Raw genomic sequence first — 16,481 nt, 5'->3', positions numbered from 1 at the left:
GAAACATGAGGAATCGGGAATAGAACAAACAAAACAAAACAAAATAAAATGAAATGACCCCAACCCATGATATGTTCCCGCATACTATGTGTGTAACTTACGTCTATGTGTACGTATTTAAAATGTACCCCATACATCTAAGAAAGGAAACATTAATGAGTCTTCGCCAGTTCCTGAACTCCTTCGGTAAAAATACCTGAATTCCTTCAGTTCCTGGTTCAAAATAACAAACTAAAACAAACGTTGATATTAAAGAATCCTATCCCTTGGGGTTGTAAATCAGTAAGCGGGTGTTGATTGTTTGTGGGGTTGTGTTTTGTAAGTGGTGCAATGTATAAAATATCCTATTTTACTCTGTATTTTCCATTTTCGGCTTTATCCATATAGTTAATCAATGTCAATGGAATTGATTCCTAAAATGGAAGCAGAGAAATCATTAACACCACTCCTTGTTACCCAGTCTTTAAAAGTAACTGATGAACATTGCTCATTTTCAGGCCATAAGCTATCGCTATCATTTTGTTCATTCACTAAACAAGGTTTAACTTGTGACCAATGATACCATCTATCTGTCCCTACACCCTTCCCTTTAAGGCAAACACTCGTATCTGTAGTTAAGATTATCTCATATGGTCCTTCCCATCTAGCCTCTAAACCTTTCCTAGCAATTCGTTTGACCATAACAAAACTGCCTAACTCGGGAATGTGTGGAATATCAGTAGTGGTGTGTTTTTCATCCCACTGCTGCTGAGCTTCTCGCACTCTCTGGTTGTTTCCTTTGGTAGCTTTGTCCAGCATAGTGAGATAACGTTTTAACTTTTCTTGGAACAGAGTGGAATCTCCTCCTGTTCCCGCAGGGGGCGGAGCATCAGGGGGTAGAACCATTGCTCTTCCAGTCATCAGTTCAAAAGGGGTTAGTCCTGTTACTCTGTTTGGAGTTGCTCTTAAGTTCCATAGAATAGCAGGCAATAACTTGTGCCAACCTTGGCCAGTCTGCAGAATAGCCTTGGTAAGTGCCGTTTTTAACGAGCGGTTCATGCGTTCTACGAAACCCGAACTTTCTGGCCTGTAGGGGATATGGAACTTCTGTTTGATCCCAATCAGTTTCATTGCTTCCTTCATCAATTTTCCAGTGAAGTGAGTTCCATTGTCAGAATCAATTTCATATGGAAGGCCCCAGCGTGGAAAAACTTCCTCCACCATTACTCGTGCTGCAGCTTCAGCAGTGCAAGTTTTTGTCGGAAATGCTTCCACCCATCTAGTAAATCGATCTATGATTACTAGAATGTATTGGTATCCTCCACTGGGTGACAATGGTCCTGTGAAATCAATTTGAAGATTTGTCCATGGACCTGTGGGTCTGGGTGCATGTGACATTCTCACCTTAACAGATTTTCCCACATTTGCTTTTATGCAGATCAAACATCTCCTACAATAGTCATCAATGTCTCTCATCATTCGCGGCCACCACCAAGTCTCGCTGATTTGAGCTTTCATTGCTTTTGCTCCAGCATGCACTTTTCCATGATACAGCTGCATTAGTTCTTTCCTTGTTCCGATAGGCATTACCACTTGTCCTGTTGGAATTCTCCAGATACCTTGATCGTCTTCTTTTGCTCCTGCTTTTTTCCATTGTTCTTTCTCTTCTTCTGTCTCTGTGTGATATGACAGAAGATGCAGCTCAGGATTATCTTTTCTGTTTTCTTGAACCAAGGTCACAGGAGTAGGGGAAAGTAAAGCCGCTTCTCTGGCTGCTGCATCAGCTGCAGAATTTCCTTTGCTTTCCTTGGACTTGTCAGATTGATGTGCTTTTACTTTGACCACAGCTGCTTCTTGTGGTAATTGACATGCTGCAATTAAGCGACGAATTATGGAAGCATGTTGTATTATGCTCCCACTGCTGGTGATGAGTCCACGTCTTTTCCATAGGGCAAGGTAGTCATGGACCACTCCGAAAGCATAACGACTATCTGTATAAATGTTGACTCGACCTCCCTCCGATAGCTCAAGAGCTTCCGTAAGCGCCATGAGCTCAGCTACTTGTGCTGAAAATTGCCCAGGAAGAGCTCCTTGCTTCACAACAGTTCCATCAGCCTTTACTACAGCCCATCCAGTATGTCGTTTTCCATCAATGTAGTAACTGGATCCGTCGACCCATAACTCATTATCTGGATTTTCAAGAGGGATTGGATTAACTGGACCAAGGCTTTCTTCTTCTACCTGTTTTTCACACTCATGTGGTATTCCCTCATGCGGTTCCAGCATCATTGTTGCTGGGTTAAGTGAAGTGTCTCTGATGATTTCCACTCTCAAGTCCTTGTTCAGCAAGGTTGCTTCCCATTTTGCTCTCCTCGCATCAGTGATAGTCTTGATGTTTGTGTTGTTCAACAGCGTTACTATACTGTGTGGAGTGTGCAGTGTGACAGTTTGTGCACCAATCAGATTTTCCACAGCATTCACTGCCCACGTGGCACCATCAAGGGCTTGTATACATCGTGGTTGACCTATCATGGTGACAGGAATCTTTGTGGAAAAGTATCCAACTGGTTTGTATCGATCACCTGGTTTTTGACACAGTACTGCTGAGTAGGTCTCATCTCCCACCCTGGTCCACAAATGAAATGGCAAACGACCATCAGGAAGACCCAAGGCTGGGGCTGAAATCAGTTTCTTTTTCATAGCAGTAAATGCTTCCTCAGCTTCTGGTGTCCATTCCAGCTGTTCCACTCCAGGCTTTCCCCCTTTATACAGATCAATGAGAGGAATAGTGATACTGGCAAAATCAGGGATATATTGACGACAATAGTTAAAAAGTCCCATCACCTTCCGCATCCCTGTAACTGTCAGAGGTTTTGGAAGTTGCTGCAATGCCTCTACACGCTCTGTTGTCATTCTTCTTCCCTCAGCAGATATTTCTTGGCCTAAATAAATAACTTTAGCTTTGGCCAGCTGTGCTTTGTCGGGGTTAACTTTAAATCCACCTTTTCTTAGAGCTTGCAGAGTAATATTTAGAGCAGATAGATGGCTTTTTTCATCTGGGCTTGCAATCAACAAGTCATCAACATATTGGAGGCAAACACTTCCTGAACTCTCAATTTCAGCTTTTCGCTCAGTTAAGAATTGGTCCAGGGCTCTATGAAATACAACTGGAGAAAGGTTAAGACCTTGCGGAAGTCTGTTCCAGACATACTGGTTTGCGCCGACAGTGAAGGCCAATTTCTCTTGAGATTTTTCATCAATAGGTATAGACCAGAAAGCTGACAGCACATCCAAGACCGTGAAGATTCTTGCATTCCCTGGAATATCATTCAAAATGGTAGCAGGGTTAGCCACAATAGGGTGTGGTTTTGGCGTTACACTGTTAAGTCTTGTGTAATCTATGGTTAATCTCCATGAATTGTCGGACTTTTTGACAGGCCAGACAGGGCTATTGGTAGTAGAAGAAGTTCGTCGAACAATTCCCTCAGCTTCCAAGTCTGCCACAATCTCAAAAACAGCTTGTCTTGCTTCTGGTCGAATGGGGTATTGTTTATGAGGGGTATGTATCGGTCCCTCAATAATAACAGGGTCAATGTTGGCTTTACCACAATCCAATTTGTGTTTAGCCCAAACATCTGGATATACGCTACACAGAAGACCCCACACACCGTCTTTTCCCCAGTCTCTGATAATTGGTTTTGCTATACCAACAGAACTTATATTACATGTGCGATCTTCATGTGGTATTATTCCAGCTGTTGTAGTAATTTGACGACTGTCAGTAAATATGATCATGTTTAACAATGGTAAAATGTCCATACCTATAAGGCTTCCTTGTGAATTCGGCCCCACCCAGAAAGGTGTCCATAGAACTTCATCTTCATGTATTTGCAGAGGAACTGGTATACTTTTGTGAAATATCATGATATCTCCTCCAACTCCTTCAACTTCTATGGTTTCATGTGTTGTAGGAAGGTTCAAATCAGTTATGGAGAGTGAGGCTCCTGTATCGATTAGACAGTCACATTGATGGCCCCCTATCAAAGCAGGGATGAAAAGTCGATTGTCTCTTTTGTTACTCTTACAGGGGGCCGCTAATTCCTATTGCGGACGTATAATTCCCTCAATGAGCTGACGAACTTGTGCTTCCGTCCACGTCTTTCCTTGAGAGGTTTTATCATTGTTTTTGGCATTTACTTGTTTAAATGATGGACCTTTACCTTCTGCTCCACCTCCTTTAGCCCAGCAGTCTTTTACGATGTGGCCAGTCTTTCTACAATTGTGGCAGAACTTCAACATCCTATCTGCGTCGATGTTGGATTGAGCGAATGCCACTCCTCTTCGATTTGGTTTGTTTCCTTCATCCTTGTTTGATCTAATAGCCATCTCTAGACGACCAGCCCATTGCATAATTTGGTCAAACGTTTCTCCTGGATTGACTCCAAGTGATAAGGCTTGTTGGTATTTTGTGCTAAAACCATCCACAAGTGTGTCAGTAAACTGTACATCATCTCTGTCTGGTTCTTTTTTAGCACAGAGGGCCCATCTTTCATAAGCATTCCATTTACGCAAGGCATATTCATCTGGAGATTCATCATCTTTTTGCTTAATCAATGTTACTGATGTGAAAGGAATCTTACCACTGCCCAGGATCTCTTGGATTTCTTTTCGGAACACATCTAAGGCTTGCCAAAGACCCAGGGGTCGTCCCTGGCCATCAACCCACAAGTCTATCCATTGGGCTGTTGTTATTGACGCTGGCAAGCGTTCCCATCTGTCTCTTGGGATTTTAGCTTTCACAATGGTGTGTATGTCTCTCAGTGTCATTTGATGTGCTTCAACCAAGGAATCTAATTCTCGCCAAAACTCTGTGTTTGGATCTTGTCTCTTCAGAGGAGGCAAGGCTGTGAGAATGGCTTGACGTTCTCCTGGTGTGAATGGTCTTTCCTCCATCATCATTTCAGATTGTACTTCTTCCCTTTTAATAGCAGGTGAAGAAAATTCAGGACCAACCTTATCAATTGTTATCATGTCGTCCTCTCTTGTCTCATCACCCCAATCAGAGGCAGGTGCTGGTATAACTCGCAGCATGTCTCTGTTTGGCTGGGTTGATTTGGATCTGGTTATTACTGGAGCGGCCTGTGCAGATGCAATAAATATTTTGTCAACTGGCCCTCCATTTGGCTTACAAGAAGTTTTACATTGTTCAGGCAAATTTGGATAAATTGGATTGTATGGAGGAGGCATTACAGTTTTTGCTGAGTTTACTGGTGCTTGCAAAAATTTACTTTCAGCCTCAGCTATTATATTTGTCCAATCTGGATCAAATGAATCATTAATGATTGTTGTATCTTTTTCTGAACATGTAATAGACATGATTTTATTCAACTTGTTATATGCTTCAATCTGTGGCTTCATTGCTTCAACAAGTGGAACTGGACTCCCATCCGCACTGCAACAAATCCCTCCTTGTTTCACAATCCAGTTAGCTGCAAGGATCGGAAAGGCTTTCAGTTTAACAGAGTCTTTTTGGATCATGAACCATCTAAACTGTTCATCCAAAGAGGCATCAATGTCCAGTCCTTTCTTTGAAAACTTGGCTTGTTTTTTGTTCTTCTTTTCTAAGTACCAAGCAGATATTGTTCTGCTATTATAAACACCCTCTGCCATTTTGCAGATGGTCTGTGTCTCTGTGCTTCTCAGCAGCAGGGCTATGTATAGCTTTGTGTGTGCGTGTATGAGTGTGTGTCTAGGTGTGTGCGTGACTGTGTGTGTGACTGCTGGGGGTCCTGCCCTCCACTCTCTCCCTCTCCCTCTTTCTCCCTAGCTGACAACTCAGAAAACAAAGAAAGAAGAGAAAGAAAACAAAAGTTAAATCCTAAATATTCTAATAATTCTTACAAATTTACAGTTGAACTCAGATCAGTTTCTTCCCCAAATATTGAACAGCTTTACAGTCAAAATCAGAAGGCCAACGATTCTAGCCACTTTTATTCATCAAGGCGCCTTTATACCTTTAGCGTGTTTAAACGTTTTAGGGTTTTCTAAAGCTGCGCACCCTTTAGCGCAGACCCGCCACTTTAAACCGCTTTAATCTCACAGTTCGTTGCACTTCCCCGTACTTCTTCTAAGCACGGTTCTAAGGCCCGAAGGACACATTAGAGATTTTTCTCTGCTCCAAAAATAACAAAATTTAAAAATAAAACAAAACTGCAGTCTCGCCGTGTTCCGACCACCTTACAGTCACAACGAACTAATTGCTAAATCGCATTACGGATTAATCTCCCGAAAATTTGACTAAATGGTCTTTTGCACAAAAGAATCCACTTTAAAACCCAGCTTCATTCAATATTTTGGAGGTACACTGATCAGAACAACTCAAGTAAATCACATCCAATTAAATTACTTAAAATGTAACTATGTCTGACACATATTCATTGGCAACACAACTGGTATTTCAAAATAACACAGATCTTTTTAGCAGTTTCAGTCACTGTCTCAACAATATAGATCATCAGGCAGACTTTGAATCTTTAAGAAAAAGAAAATGTCTTACCTGATGAATTGATTGAGACCAATGTCTGAAATGCAGATCCTGTTCGTGTGACGCCAAGTTGTAGATCTGAAAATTCAGCTTTTGTCCCCGTTATGATTGAATCACAGGACCGGAATACCAGTTGCCTTGTCAAAAAGCTCTTTATTGTCATATGTCTCGACATAGGAGAGAAACGTGTTGTTATCGTGCCAGCTGTATGTTTCTCTGAGGTTGTACATTAACAGTGAGCATTATATACCACTGACCACAGGATTTGCAAATCCTTACAAGGTAAAGAAACATGTTGGTCTGTTTAAAATAGAATGTATACTTCATGCTTACATCAGTTGATAATATAAGCTACTGTTACATCATCGGAAACAGGTGCTACATGTACAGTGAGGTCCTTCATACAGAACATGTACTCACATTCTTGTATGACCAAAATATCTCCCTGTCCTTCTCCATCCATATGACAGTAATATGTCATGCAAACTTAAGCTCATGCAGTATATATAACTTTCTCATGCACTTAAACTTCACAAATACATTATAGATTTAATTATACATATAAATAATATTAAAATAACAAATTTCTGATCTACACATACACACAGGGAAACAAGGTTAACAAGATAACAAGGGGGTGTGGTAAATGGGAAACCCCTGGGAAAACGAATCAACATGAAAAACTACAAAGAACTACAAAACATGACAAGACAGGAAATAACAAAAGAGTCCTCACAAGACTTGGAAACACAGGCTGGGATCATGACAAGACGTGTGTTTAAATTACTTATTGGAAGTTGATGGTCCTAGAAACAAGAAATGGAGGACTGATGGGTTTTGTGGTCCCAGTGTTCTTACCATGTTTTTTTTTTTTCTTCTTCTCTTCTTACAGTGATTATGGTTTCGAGAGAAGGACTAATGGGAAATGTACTCCAGCATTCTGGTTCCCCCCCTCCTCCATGTCTCGCACCTGTACCACAGAACACACGTTCCTCAACAGCACTGGGTGAGATCTTGTGTGATGTATGCATCACCATTTAAAGAGGTTTACACATGCTGAACGTGTTCCTTCAACAACAATGACTGGTTGATGGTAATGTTGTTCCAGCAATATGTCTCTCTTATTATTTTTATTTTATTTATACATAGTGTAACTTTTCCAGGTGCATGCAGAAAATTATCAATTAGGAGTTATTCATATTTACGGAATTGGATAGTTGGGATAAGGTTATGTATGAAACGGAAGTTGTGAACTGTATATCGGAGAGGAACAGCTTCTTGAACAAGGAAAAACAAATGTAGGGGAGAACTTTTGTCCATGGGGAATTAATAATAATAATAATAATTTGTTAAATTTATATAGCGGTTTTTCTGGGTACTCAAAGCGATTTACATGAAAGGGAGGGAATCTTCTCAACCACCACCGATGTGCAGCATCCACCTGGATGATGCGACGGCAGCCATATTGCGCCAGAACGCCCACCACACACCAGCTGATTGGTGGAGAGGAGACAGAGTGATGAAGCCAATCAGGATAGGGGGATGATTAGGAGGCCATGATGGACAGAGGCCAATCGGCAAATTTGGCCAGGATGCCGGGGTTACACCCCTACTCTTTTTCCGAAGGAAATCCTGGGATTTTTAATGACCACAGAGAGTCAGGACCTCGGTTTAACGTCTCATCCGAAGGACAGTGCTTGTTACAGTATAGTGTCCCCATCCCTATACTGGGGTGTTAGGACCCACACAGACCACAGGGTGAGCGCCCCCTGCTGGCCTCACTAACACCTCTACCAGCAGCAACCTAATTTTTCCAGGAGGTCTCCCATCCAGGTACTGACCAGGCTCAGCTCTGCTTAGCTTCAGTGGGAAACCAGTCTTGGGCTACAGGGTGATATGGCTGCTGGATGGTTGGATAGTTGGATAGTTGTGGTTTGCTATTGGTGGATCTCATGTGAGTGACAGGTTGTCCCGCCCCGTAAACACATGATCATCATCAGAGAAGAGATGTCACTGCAAGAGGGAGGCAAAGTCATTTTGAGGAAAAATTATGATGGCATGTGTATATGGGAAAAAAATTAAAATGTGCACAGATAAATAATTTATAATAAATACTACAATATTCCATAAAAAAATAAGAACTGTCAATTTTGATTTCATGGTGACTTTTCATATGTATTTAAATTAAATGTTCCAGTATTTTTCAGTAAACTTTGATTCAGTTTATTTTAGTGTATTCAAAACCTCATAAATAGTTTAAAATTGATGTAGAGCAGGGGTGGCCAATCTGTCTCCTGGAGAGCCAGTGTCCTGCAAAGATTAGCTCTAACCCTAATTAATCACACCTAAACCAGATCAAGGTCTTAGGCCCTGTCCCAAATGACACCCTAAACTCTCGCGGTCTTCCTACAAGTCTGTACTTTCGTGACGTAACACCGCTTTGAATGTCGGGGAGTCTGCTGGGGAACTCGCATCAGTGCAGGCTCAGCAAAAGTGCGCATCAAGGGCGCATATCGACCGCAAAGTGGGCGCTCGCAATCACCCTTCTGAGACCTAAAATGACAAATGGGACACCCTACGGTCTCGTGGACTTAACGGACACACGCACACAATGCAGCCATTGTAAGTCCACAAGACTGAAAGTGCATATGAAGTGTGCCATTTGGGAAAGGGCCTTACTAGGCTTACTAGAAACTTCCAGAAAGGTGTGTTAAGGCAAGTTGCAACTCTGCAAGACAGTGGCTCTCCAGGACCGACTTCGGAAACCCCTGATAGCTCCATAAATTAGGATGTGGGTTAAGGTTCGATTATAGTAAACTGCTTCATAACTAGCTCAGTATAAAAACAACAAACGTCTATGCAATGTCCCCATTTAGCTAAGAAAACTTGTGTGCGTGTGTGATTTTCAATTAAAAATTTTCACCATCTGTATTCCCAAATGATTTTGATGTGTGACTCATTAGTGTCTGTGTTTTCACTGTCACAGATAAGCACACTTATTTCAGTGCTGTCAACTGATCATTTTGTGCATAGGTTTTAATGGGAGTGTGTTTTATGCGTCTGTGTGTGTGCAGGTACAGAAAGGTGGTGTCAAACAACTGCACCGGTGGGGTGATGGAGCAGTACACGGCTCGTAGGCAGCTGTGCCCTAGCCTGGCCCCTCGCGGCCTCCACTTAGTGACCAGCGAAGGGAAGCTAACGGCCACTCTGGCCAGCAACGTCACCTTCCTCGTGTTCCTGGAAGAGGTACAGATAGATTCAGTCTCCCCTTTTCAGCGACAAATTCTTATATTTCTTTTGCTGAAATATTTCAAATAGCATCTAACTACTATCAATGCAACAAAAACATAGGTTCTGTTATTTCCTTAAAATATTGTTTTCTATTTTAATGTATTTTGTGATCAAAGCTGAATTTTCAGCATCATTACTCCAGTCTTCAGTGTCACATGATCCTTCAGAAATCATTCTAAAATGCCGATTTGCTACTTAATAAATATTTTTAAACATGTTGAAAACTGTCATGGTCATGTTTAGTTTTCAGTCTTACACCGTGTCCTAACTACACGCGATGCGATAAGATTCCAGCGACAAGCAATTTGTCTATCCACACCAGATGCGTGTCTACAAGATTACAAATCTAATCAATCAATCAGAGCAATCTGTTTCATTTTAAGATCTGAGGTGAATTATCCATTGTTGCTTTTAGTATGACTATTTTACAAAGCTAGGAGCACTAAATGATATTAAGAGTCACATTACACGCTTTTAACATTAAATAAAGCACATAAACATTACCTGAGATAATGTTTTGTGTTGTTTTTGTGTCGCGGTACGTGTATTTAGGATACGATGTTAGAGTACGTTAACACGACAACAATGTAATAAAATTGAAAAGTTTTCCTTTTCTTTTTTTGCGTACAGACAATTTGCGCACAGACAAACGATTTTTTGGCTTATCCGTGAAAACTACTAAAAACGCAGTGTTATGCTGCCAGGCCAGTAGATGGTGATGTCACTTTGTAAAGAAACACTACAAGCATATAGACTGAACATATGCATGAGCATGGCATCGCCGTTTTCAAAAATGTGCGTTTTTGTAGTTTACACTGAGGCGATAACGGCAGGCTATTGTTTTTCAAATCTTGCACTTTGAAAATTCCGTTTTCAGGCCCCCAAAACACGTGATGTTTTATTAACAAATTTCGGGAGGAGCACGTGCAGAAAAATAAACCTAATTAAACACAAGTGAAGCACATTAAGCTAATCAATTTAATCAACGATAAGAGGTGTATATATACAGCAGATTTACCTGCTTTCGTTGACCGTTTTTATTTTAGCATCCCTCCACCAACCTATCTCCTCTCTTTGATTTTAATCAGTGTTAATTTTGTGACGAATAATTTGTGTCATCATTTTCGTCAACAAAATTTTTTCACTGACGAAAACGAGACGATAACTAAATAAAAACTAGTGTTGGATGACAAAAACTATGACGAAAATCAACTGTCATTTTTGTCAACAAATAAAAACAAGACGAAAATGTTAGGGAGGGACGATTAGGGAAGAGATCCTGTCAGAACTGATATATCCTGTGTAACAGATGCGCACATTTGATTTGAACTGATCTAACCGCTGGAAAACATGTCGCTGTTGCGCGCTCTACAGGCTCACGCATCCCCAATCCAGCGCTCCAGAGCGGTTCACAATCAATGAATAACGCACATTTATGCCAGGCCATTGTTTATGAACTAATGCGGATGAATAATGACAATGTTTACTTTACGATGTTTATATAGTAATATGTTTTAGACGGTTGTATCAATGCATATTTTATCTCCTCATCTGAACTTGAATGAGCAGCTGCAACTGCAACAGAGGCGTAGACATTTCAAAATAAGAGTCCAGGTGTATTTCGAGCTTGTTTATAATTACAAGTCACGCATTATATATTTGTTTTTGTTTACACAATAAACTGTATTTAATTTAATTCCCATTTAATTCATATTCAGGAGGAAAGACCAGTATTTGACACATATGCAATAAAGTATCAGGGTTATAATAGTTAACTAAAACCATTTAAAAAATCTTCATTACTTGAAATTAAATAAATTAAATAAAAAAAATAAATAAATAAACTTATTTGAAGCTTTAGCTTAACCTGATAAGACCTACTGACTAAAACAGTAATACAAAGTTATAAAAACTATATAGCTGGTTTTAAAAAACAAACAAAAAAGTGAATTGAGCTCTTTCGTGTATTTTTATATAGGGATAGCCCTCCCCTGGACAGCACGCCAAATACGCATAATCTTTACTCTATTTAATTTGATGTAAGTGTGAACTCGTGAATGTTGTGTAAATGAACGGCATAAAAAGTTTTCAGTTTTTAGTTTAAAACAGTGTTTTGTAAACGGCTGCTTAGTTTCCATTGTCACCATTTGCCATTTGAGTTAGGTCGTGTGTCCACCAAAGCGTTATTTCACGCGGCTGGCTGGTGTATTCAATTGTTTTCAATGGGAGCGCCACGTTTTTAGAACACCATGAGAATAACCAGGTGCTGAGCGAGTATTTCACGCTCAACCGCTGAACACTCATCGTTTTTTACTAGTCGCAAAGAGTAGAAGAATTTTCCACTTCAACAGCGCTCATCACTGTCAGTTTTTACCCAGCCATCCAATCACAGTGGAGGAGTGGCGGTTGGTGTTGAAAAATACAACACTGACCAACCGCCACATCCTGCTTGTACAACGGCAACAGATGACAACAAGCATAATGACGGAAGAAAATAATTTAAAACGAGAGCCAGAGCAAATACTTTACATTGTATCTGCATTTTTATATCGAATTAATACAGAACTACAAACTATCTGTGAAATGAGATACTAATAACACTTCTGCGGATATTCCGTATCATATCAAGCAAAGAGTCTCAATTGAAAATAAAAACTGCCAAAACGCCCTCAAGCACCCACAGCGAGGAGTTTTCAGCCAACTAAAAACGCTTTGGTGGACACGCAGCCTTATGGTCATTAATTAGTTGTCATGGTTCCTAATTAGTTCACACCTGTTCCCTGTTCTGTTGATCCTCCTCCTCCTGTGTATTTAATCCCTGTGATCCGTCTGTTCATTGTCTTGTGTAAACGAAAAGTTGTGTATGCACTTGCTCCTTGCTTTTATTAAAAGACTATTTCTCGTTCACTCTGCGTCACACAACTCTCTTGGACTTCTGACAGAAACAGTTGTGCTGCTAACCCCAAAAGAACAGAGATAACCCTCATCCTTACCATAGTTTGAGATTTTGAGAACTCCTTAGAGAGCGTTTTGCCTGCACAAGAGCAATGTTTTCCCATGATAGATCTCCAGACAAGATGCCCTCCAGAGCAGATGAACCGACAGCTGAAAGAAATCGTACACAGAGCTTTGGCAGTATTGTAGTCAGGAACAGTTTTGCTTCCTGCCTAAAAAAAAAAACCTTTATTACAGAAAGTATTCTAACTAAAGAACATTTGTGAGATCCACCAGCTAGACCATCCTGGCTGTTTTTTGTTTTGTTCGTCTGTGCTTTTTTTCAGTCAGACTCAATGATGTTTCATGACTTTTTTTCCTCAGGGTGATGGATCGAAAACCAGCATCACGGTGGATTTCGGCGACGGAAACGCCTTCACCTACTCCAACGTGAGCTCTATTGAAGATGGCATTAAACACATCTACAAGAACGTGGGAATCTACCGAGTGTCAGCCATGGCAGAGAACAGTCTGGGCTCTGAAACTGTGCTCCTCTTCCTACACATTACGTGTAAGCCAAGACGTGGGAGGGGCGAGTAACAATATGCATAATACAGACAGCCATATCGTATTCTACTTCTATATCCATAATGTATTTTAAAGACCCACTGGGTCTGTGCACTCTGAACTCATTTATGCTTTATTGACCAGAAAAATCTCATTTGGCCTCGGTCGTATTCCACTCCATATTAAGCAATCTAGATTTCAAGCTCATAGTCTCTAACTGGACGACCAGATTGAAATCATCCCTCAAAGTTATTGCCGACAGACACTTCAAGGTCCTAAGGACGCAAAATATCATATAGCTCTGATGAACTTTACTTAGGGTGTGTTCACACTTGTGATGTTTGGTTTGATTAAAACGAACCCTTGTGCGATTGCTCTGTTAGTGCGGTTAATTTGAATAAGTGTGAACGCTGCCATCTGAACCCTGGTGCGCACCAACAAGCGGACTGAGACCATTAAAGAGAAGATGGGTCTCGGTCCGCTTCCAAATGAACTCTGGTACTGTTCCAATATGAATGCAACACGGACCGAAGACATGTAAACAAACCAAAGACAGGAGGACTCGTCACAGTCGTGATGTTGCCCATCACAGAAAGTACGGTAAAAATGGCGCCTGTAATTTAAAAGTGAAGGTTTATATGGATTCTACACTTAAAAGCGCTCTTTTTTCCCCCCTTCTTGGACAACCAACCAATCACAGTCTTTTAAAGACTGTGTCATACATAGCAACGGGGTCAGCCCCACCTCCTCACTGAGATAAAAGTAGTTGTATTTTCCTGAGTTTCTCTCAGATTGTTCCTGAATAACTCTTGAGCTAAGACTCCTACGTATAAGTTTTTAAGGTCATTTAGGAGCTTTCTGAGAGGATTCTTAGAAGCTTTAAGAATACGGGCCCTGGTTAGTAGAATAAGTTGACATAGTTGCATAGTTGAGAGTAGTTGCCAAGTTACTTATAGTCAGTAGAATGTCTGTTAGGAGCATCAAAATAAAGTGTTAGCAGATATTAAGCAGACAGTCTACTAATACTCTAATGACTGCTAGTTGACATGTAGTTACAAAGTTACTTATAGTTAGTAGTAGCCTAATAATACTGTAAGGACTGGTAGTTGACATGTAGTTGCAAAGTTACTTATAGTTAGTAGTAGTCTACTAATACTGTAATGACTGGTAGTTTACATTTAGTTGCAAAGCTACTTTTAGTTAGTAGTAGTCTACTAATACTGTAATTAGACTGGCAGATGACATGTAGTGGCAAAGCTACTTATAGTTAGTAGTAGTATACTAATACAGTAATGGCTGGTTGTTGACATGTAGTTGCAAAGTTACTTATAGTTAGTAGTAGTCTACTAATACTGTAATGACTGGTAGTTTACATGTAGTTGCAAAGCTACTTATAGTAAGTAGTAGTAGTATAACTAGTAGTACTAGTACTGTAATGACTGGTAGTTGGTATTTAGTTGCACAGCTACTTATAGTTAGTAGTAGTCTACTAATGGGGTAATGACTGGTAGTTGGCATGTAGTTGCAAAGTTACTTAAAGTTAGTAGTAGTCTACTAATACTGTAATGACTGGTAGATGACATGTAGTTGCAAAGTTACTTATAATTAGTAGTAGTCTATTAATACTGTAATGACTGGTAGATGACATGTAGTTGCAAAGTTACTTATAGTTAGTAGTAGTATACTAATACTCTAATGACTGGTAGTTGACATGTAGTTGCAAAGCTACTTTTAGTTAGTAGTAGTCTACTAATACTGTAATGGCTGGTAGTTGACATGTAGTTGCAAATTTACTTCTAGTTAGTAGTAGTAGTCTACTAATACTGTAATGACTGGTAGATGACATGTAGTTGCAAAGTTACTTATAGTTAGTAGTAGTCTACTAATACTCTAATGGCTGGTAGTTGACATGTAGTTGCAAAGTTACTTATAGTTCCCTTTCAGTCGGTCACTACGACGTACGTCGGTAATAACCGACGAATTGGGGATCACTTCAGAGAGCCCCTATCAGCTTCGAGAACTTAAGAACAGGCCAATGAACAATTGGCGTGCGAGATTTGCATCTCGCGCTCCGCCCCGCGCCGCGGGTATAAACGGGAAGCGAGAGCACCGCACTGACGTCATTCACTTCGGAGCCGAACCGGCGTTTGAAGTTGCAGAGACTGCTTTCCTGTCTTTTCAGCGAAAGAGAATTCATCAGAACAGAGAAGAGGATCGTGTGCTGGTGTGACGGCGCTTTCCAGCGGGACCGCGAACTCAAGCTGCTAGAAGGAACAAACTGCTGTTATCACAGCAATCTGTTGGTATCGGTGGGCGTTCCATTCTTTGAGTGCAAACACAGGCTGCACTATCCCCTGTGTGTTGCCGCGGTTTCCCTGGGTGCTTCAGCACTCTCTTAAAAGAGCGTTCCTCACAAAAAGAGCAACACGGGTGTGACACTGCGTCTTTTTCAAGACGTCATTCCACTCGTGCGTTTCTGGATGCGGTTGTTTCCTGTCCTGACGGCCACGATCCCTCTCGCATAAACATGTTGAGACTGTGTTCGTGGGTGATCCGTGTTCTCTCAGGGGAACGGGACCACGTCGACGCGCTGGTCATCTCGCCTTCCGCGTGAGGGTTTGAGTGTTCAGCGCGCCGTGTGCCGTCTAGCTGCCGAGTGACAGCGCGGGTTGCCACGGCAGCTCAGCGCGCGTCACTCGGCGGCTACGCATGTTGAGACAGTGTTTGTGGGTGGTCTATGCTCTCTAATGAGAGCATGGCCACGTCGGCGCGCTGTTCATCTTGCCTTTTTCATAAGGGCTTGAGTGTTCAGCGCGCCGTGTGCCGTCTCACGGCCACGCCCACTGTCTCACATGTCTGCCGGTAGCTTACAGATGGGATTGCTGGTCCTAAAAAATAAATAAATAAATAATAAAAAAATAAAAAAAAAAGGACCTAGCGTTTCGTTTGGGGCTCTAGCAGAGGACAGATGTCAATCGCTGCATCGGAGAGAGGGCTGTTATGTGTTGAAAATGAAGATGATGCTGAGATTCCCACTATAATAGTGGGCGCTCGTGCTGAATCCGATTCATGCTCGACAGCCATGCTTTCCCGGGTGGCTGAGGCATAGTGCAACGCATAATTCGCCTTGCCTGCCTCTTGCCTTTCCCGGATGTGCGTTGGAAGG

The 16,481-nt window shown here is 41.3% G+C and overlaps 1 protein-coding gene across 1 annotated transcript in view; it reads left to right on the top strand.

Moving 5' to 3' along the window:
• Positions 1-16,481, top strand: part of sorcs1 (sortilin-related VPS10 domain containing receptor 1) — a gene marked incomplete at its 3' end in the record, with an annotated part of 390,020 nt that overhangs the window by 293,355 nt on the left and 80,184 nt on the right. Inside the window, exons 17-19 of the mRNA XM_079813234.1 lie at positions 7,416-7,529; positions 9,598-9,769; positions 13,133-13,319. Coding sequence (XP_079669360.1) covers positions 7,416-7,529; positions 9,598-9,769; positions 13,133-13,319 — 473 coding nt within the window. The remainder of the gene's footprint in view (positions 1-7,415; positions 7,530-9,597; positions 9,770-13,132; positions 13,320-16,481) is intronic.

This window comes from Gobio gobio (assembly GCF_949357685.1).
Source record: "Gobio gobio genome assembly, chromosome: 3".
Lineage (NCBI taxonomy): Eukaryota > Metazoa > Chordata > Actinopteri > Cypriniformes > Gobionidae > Gobio > Gobio gobio.
The sequence above is the reverse complement of the archived record's forward strand: the minus strand, read 5'-3'. Positions and strand labels throughout refer to the sequence as shown.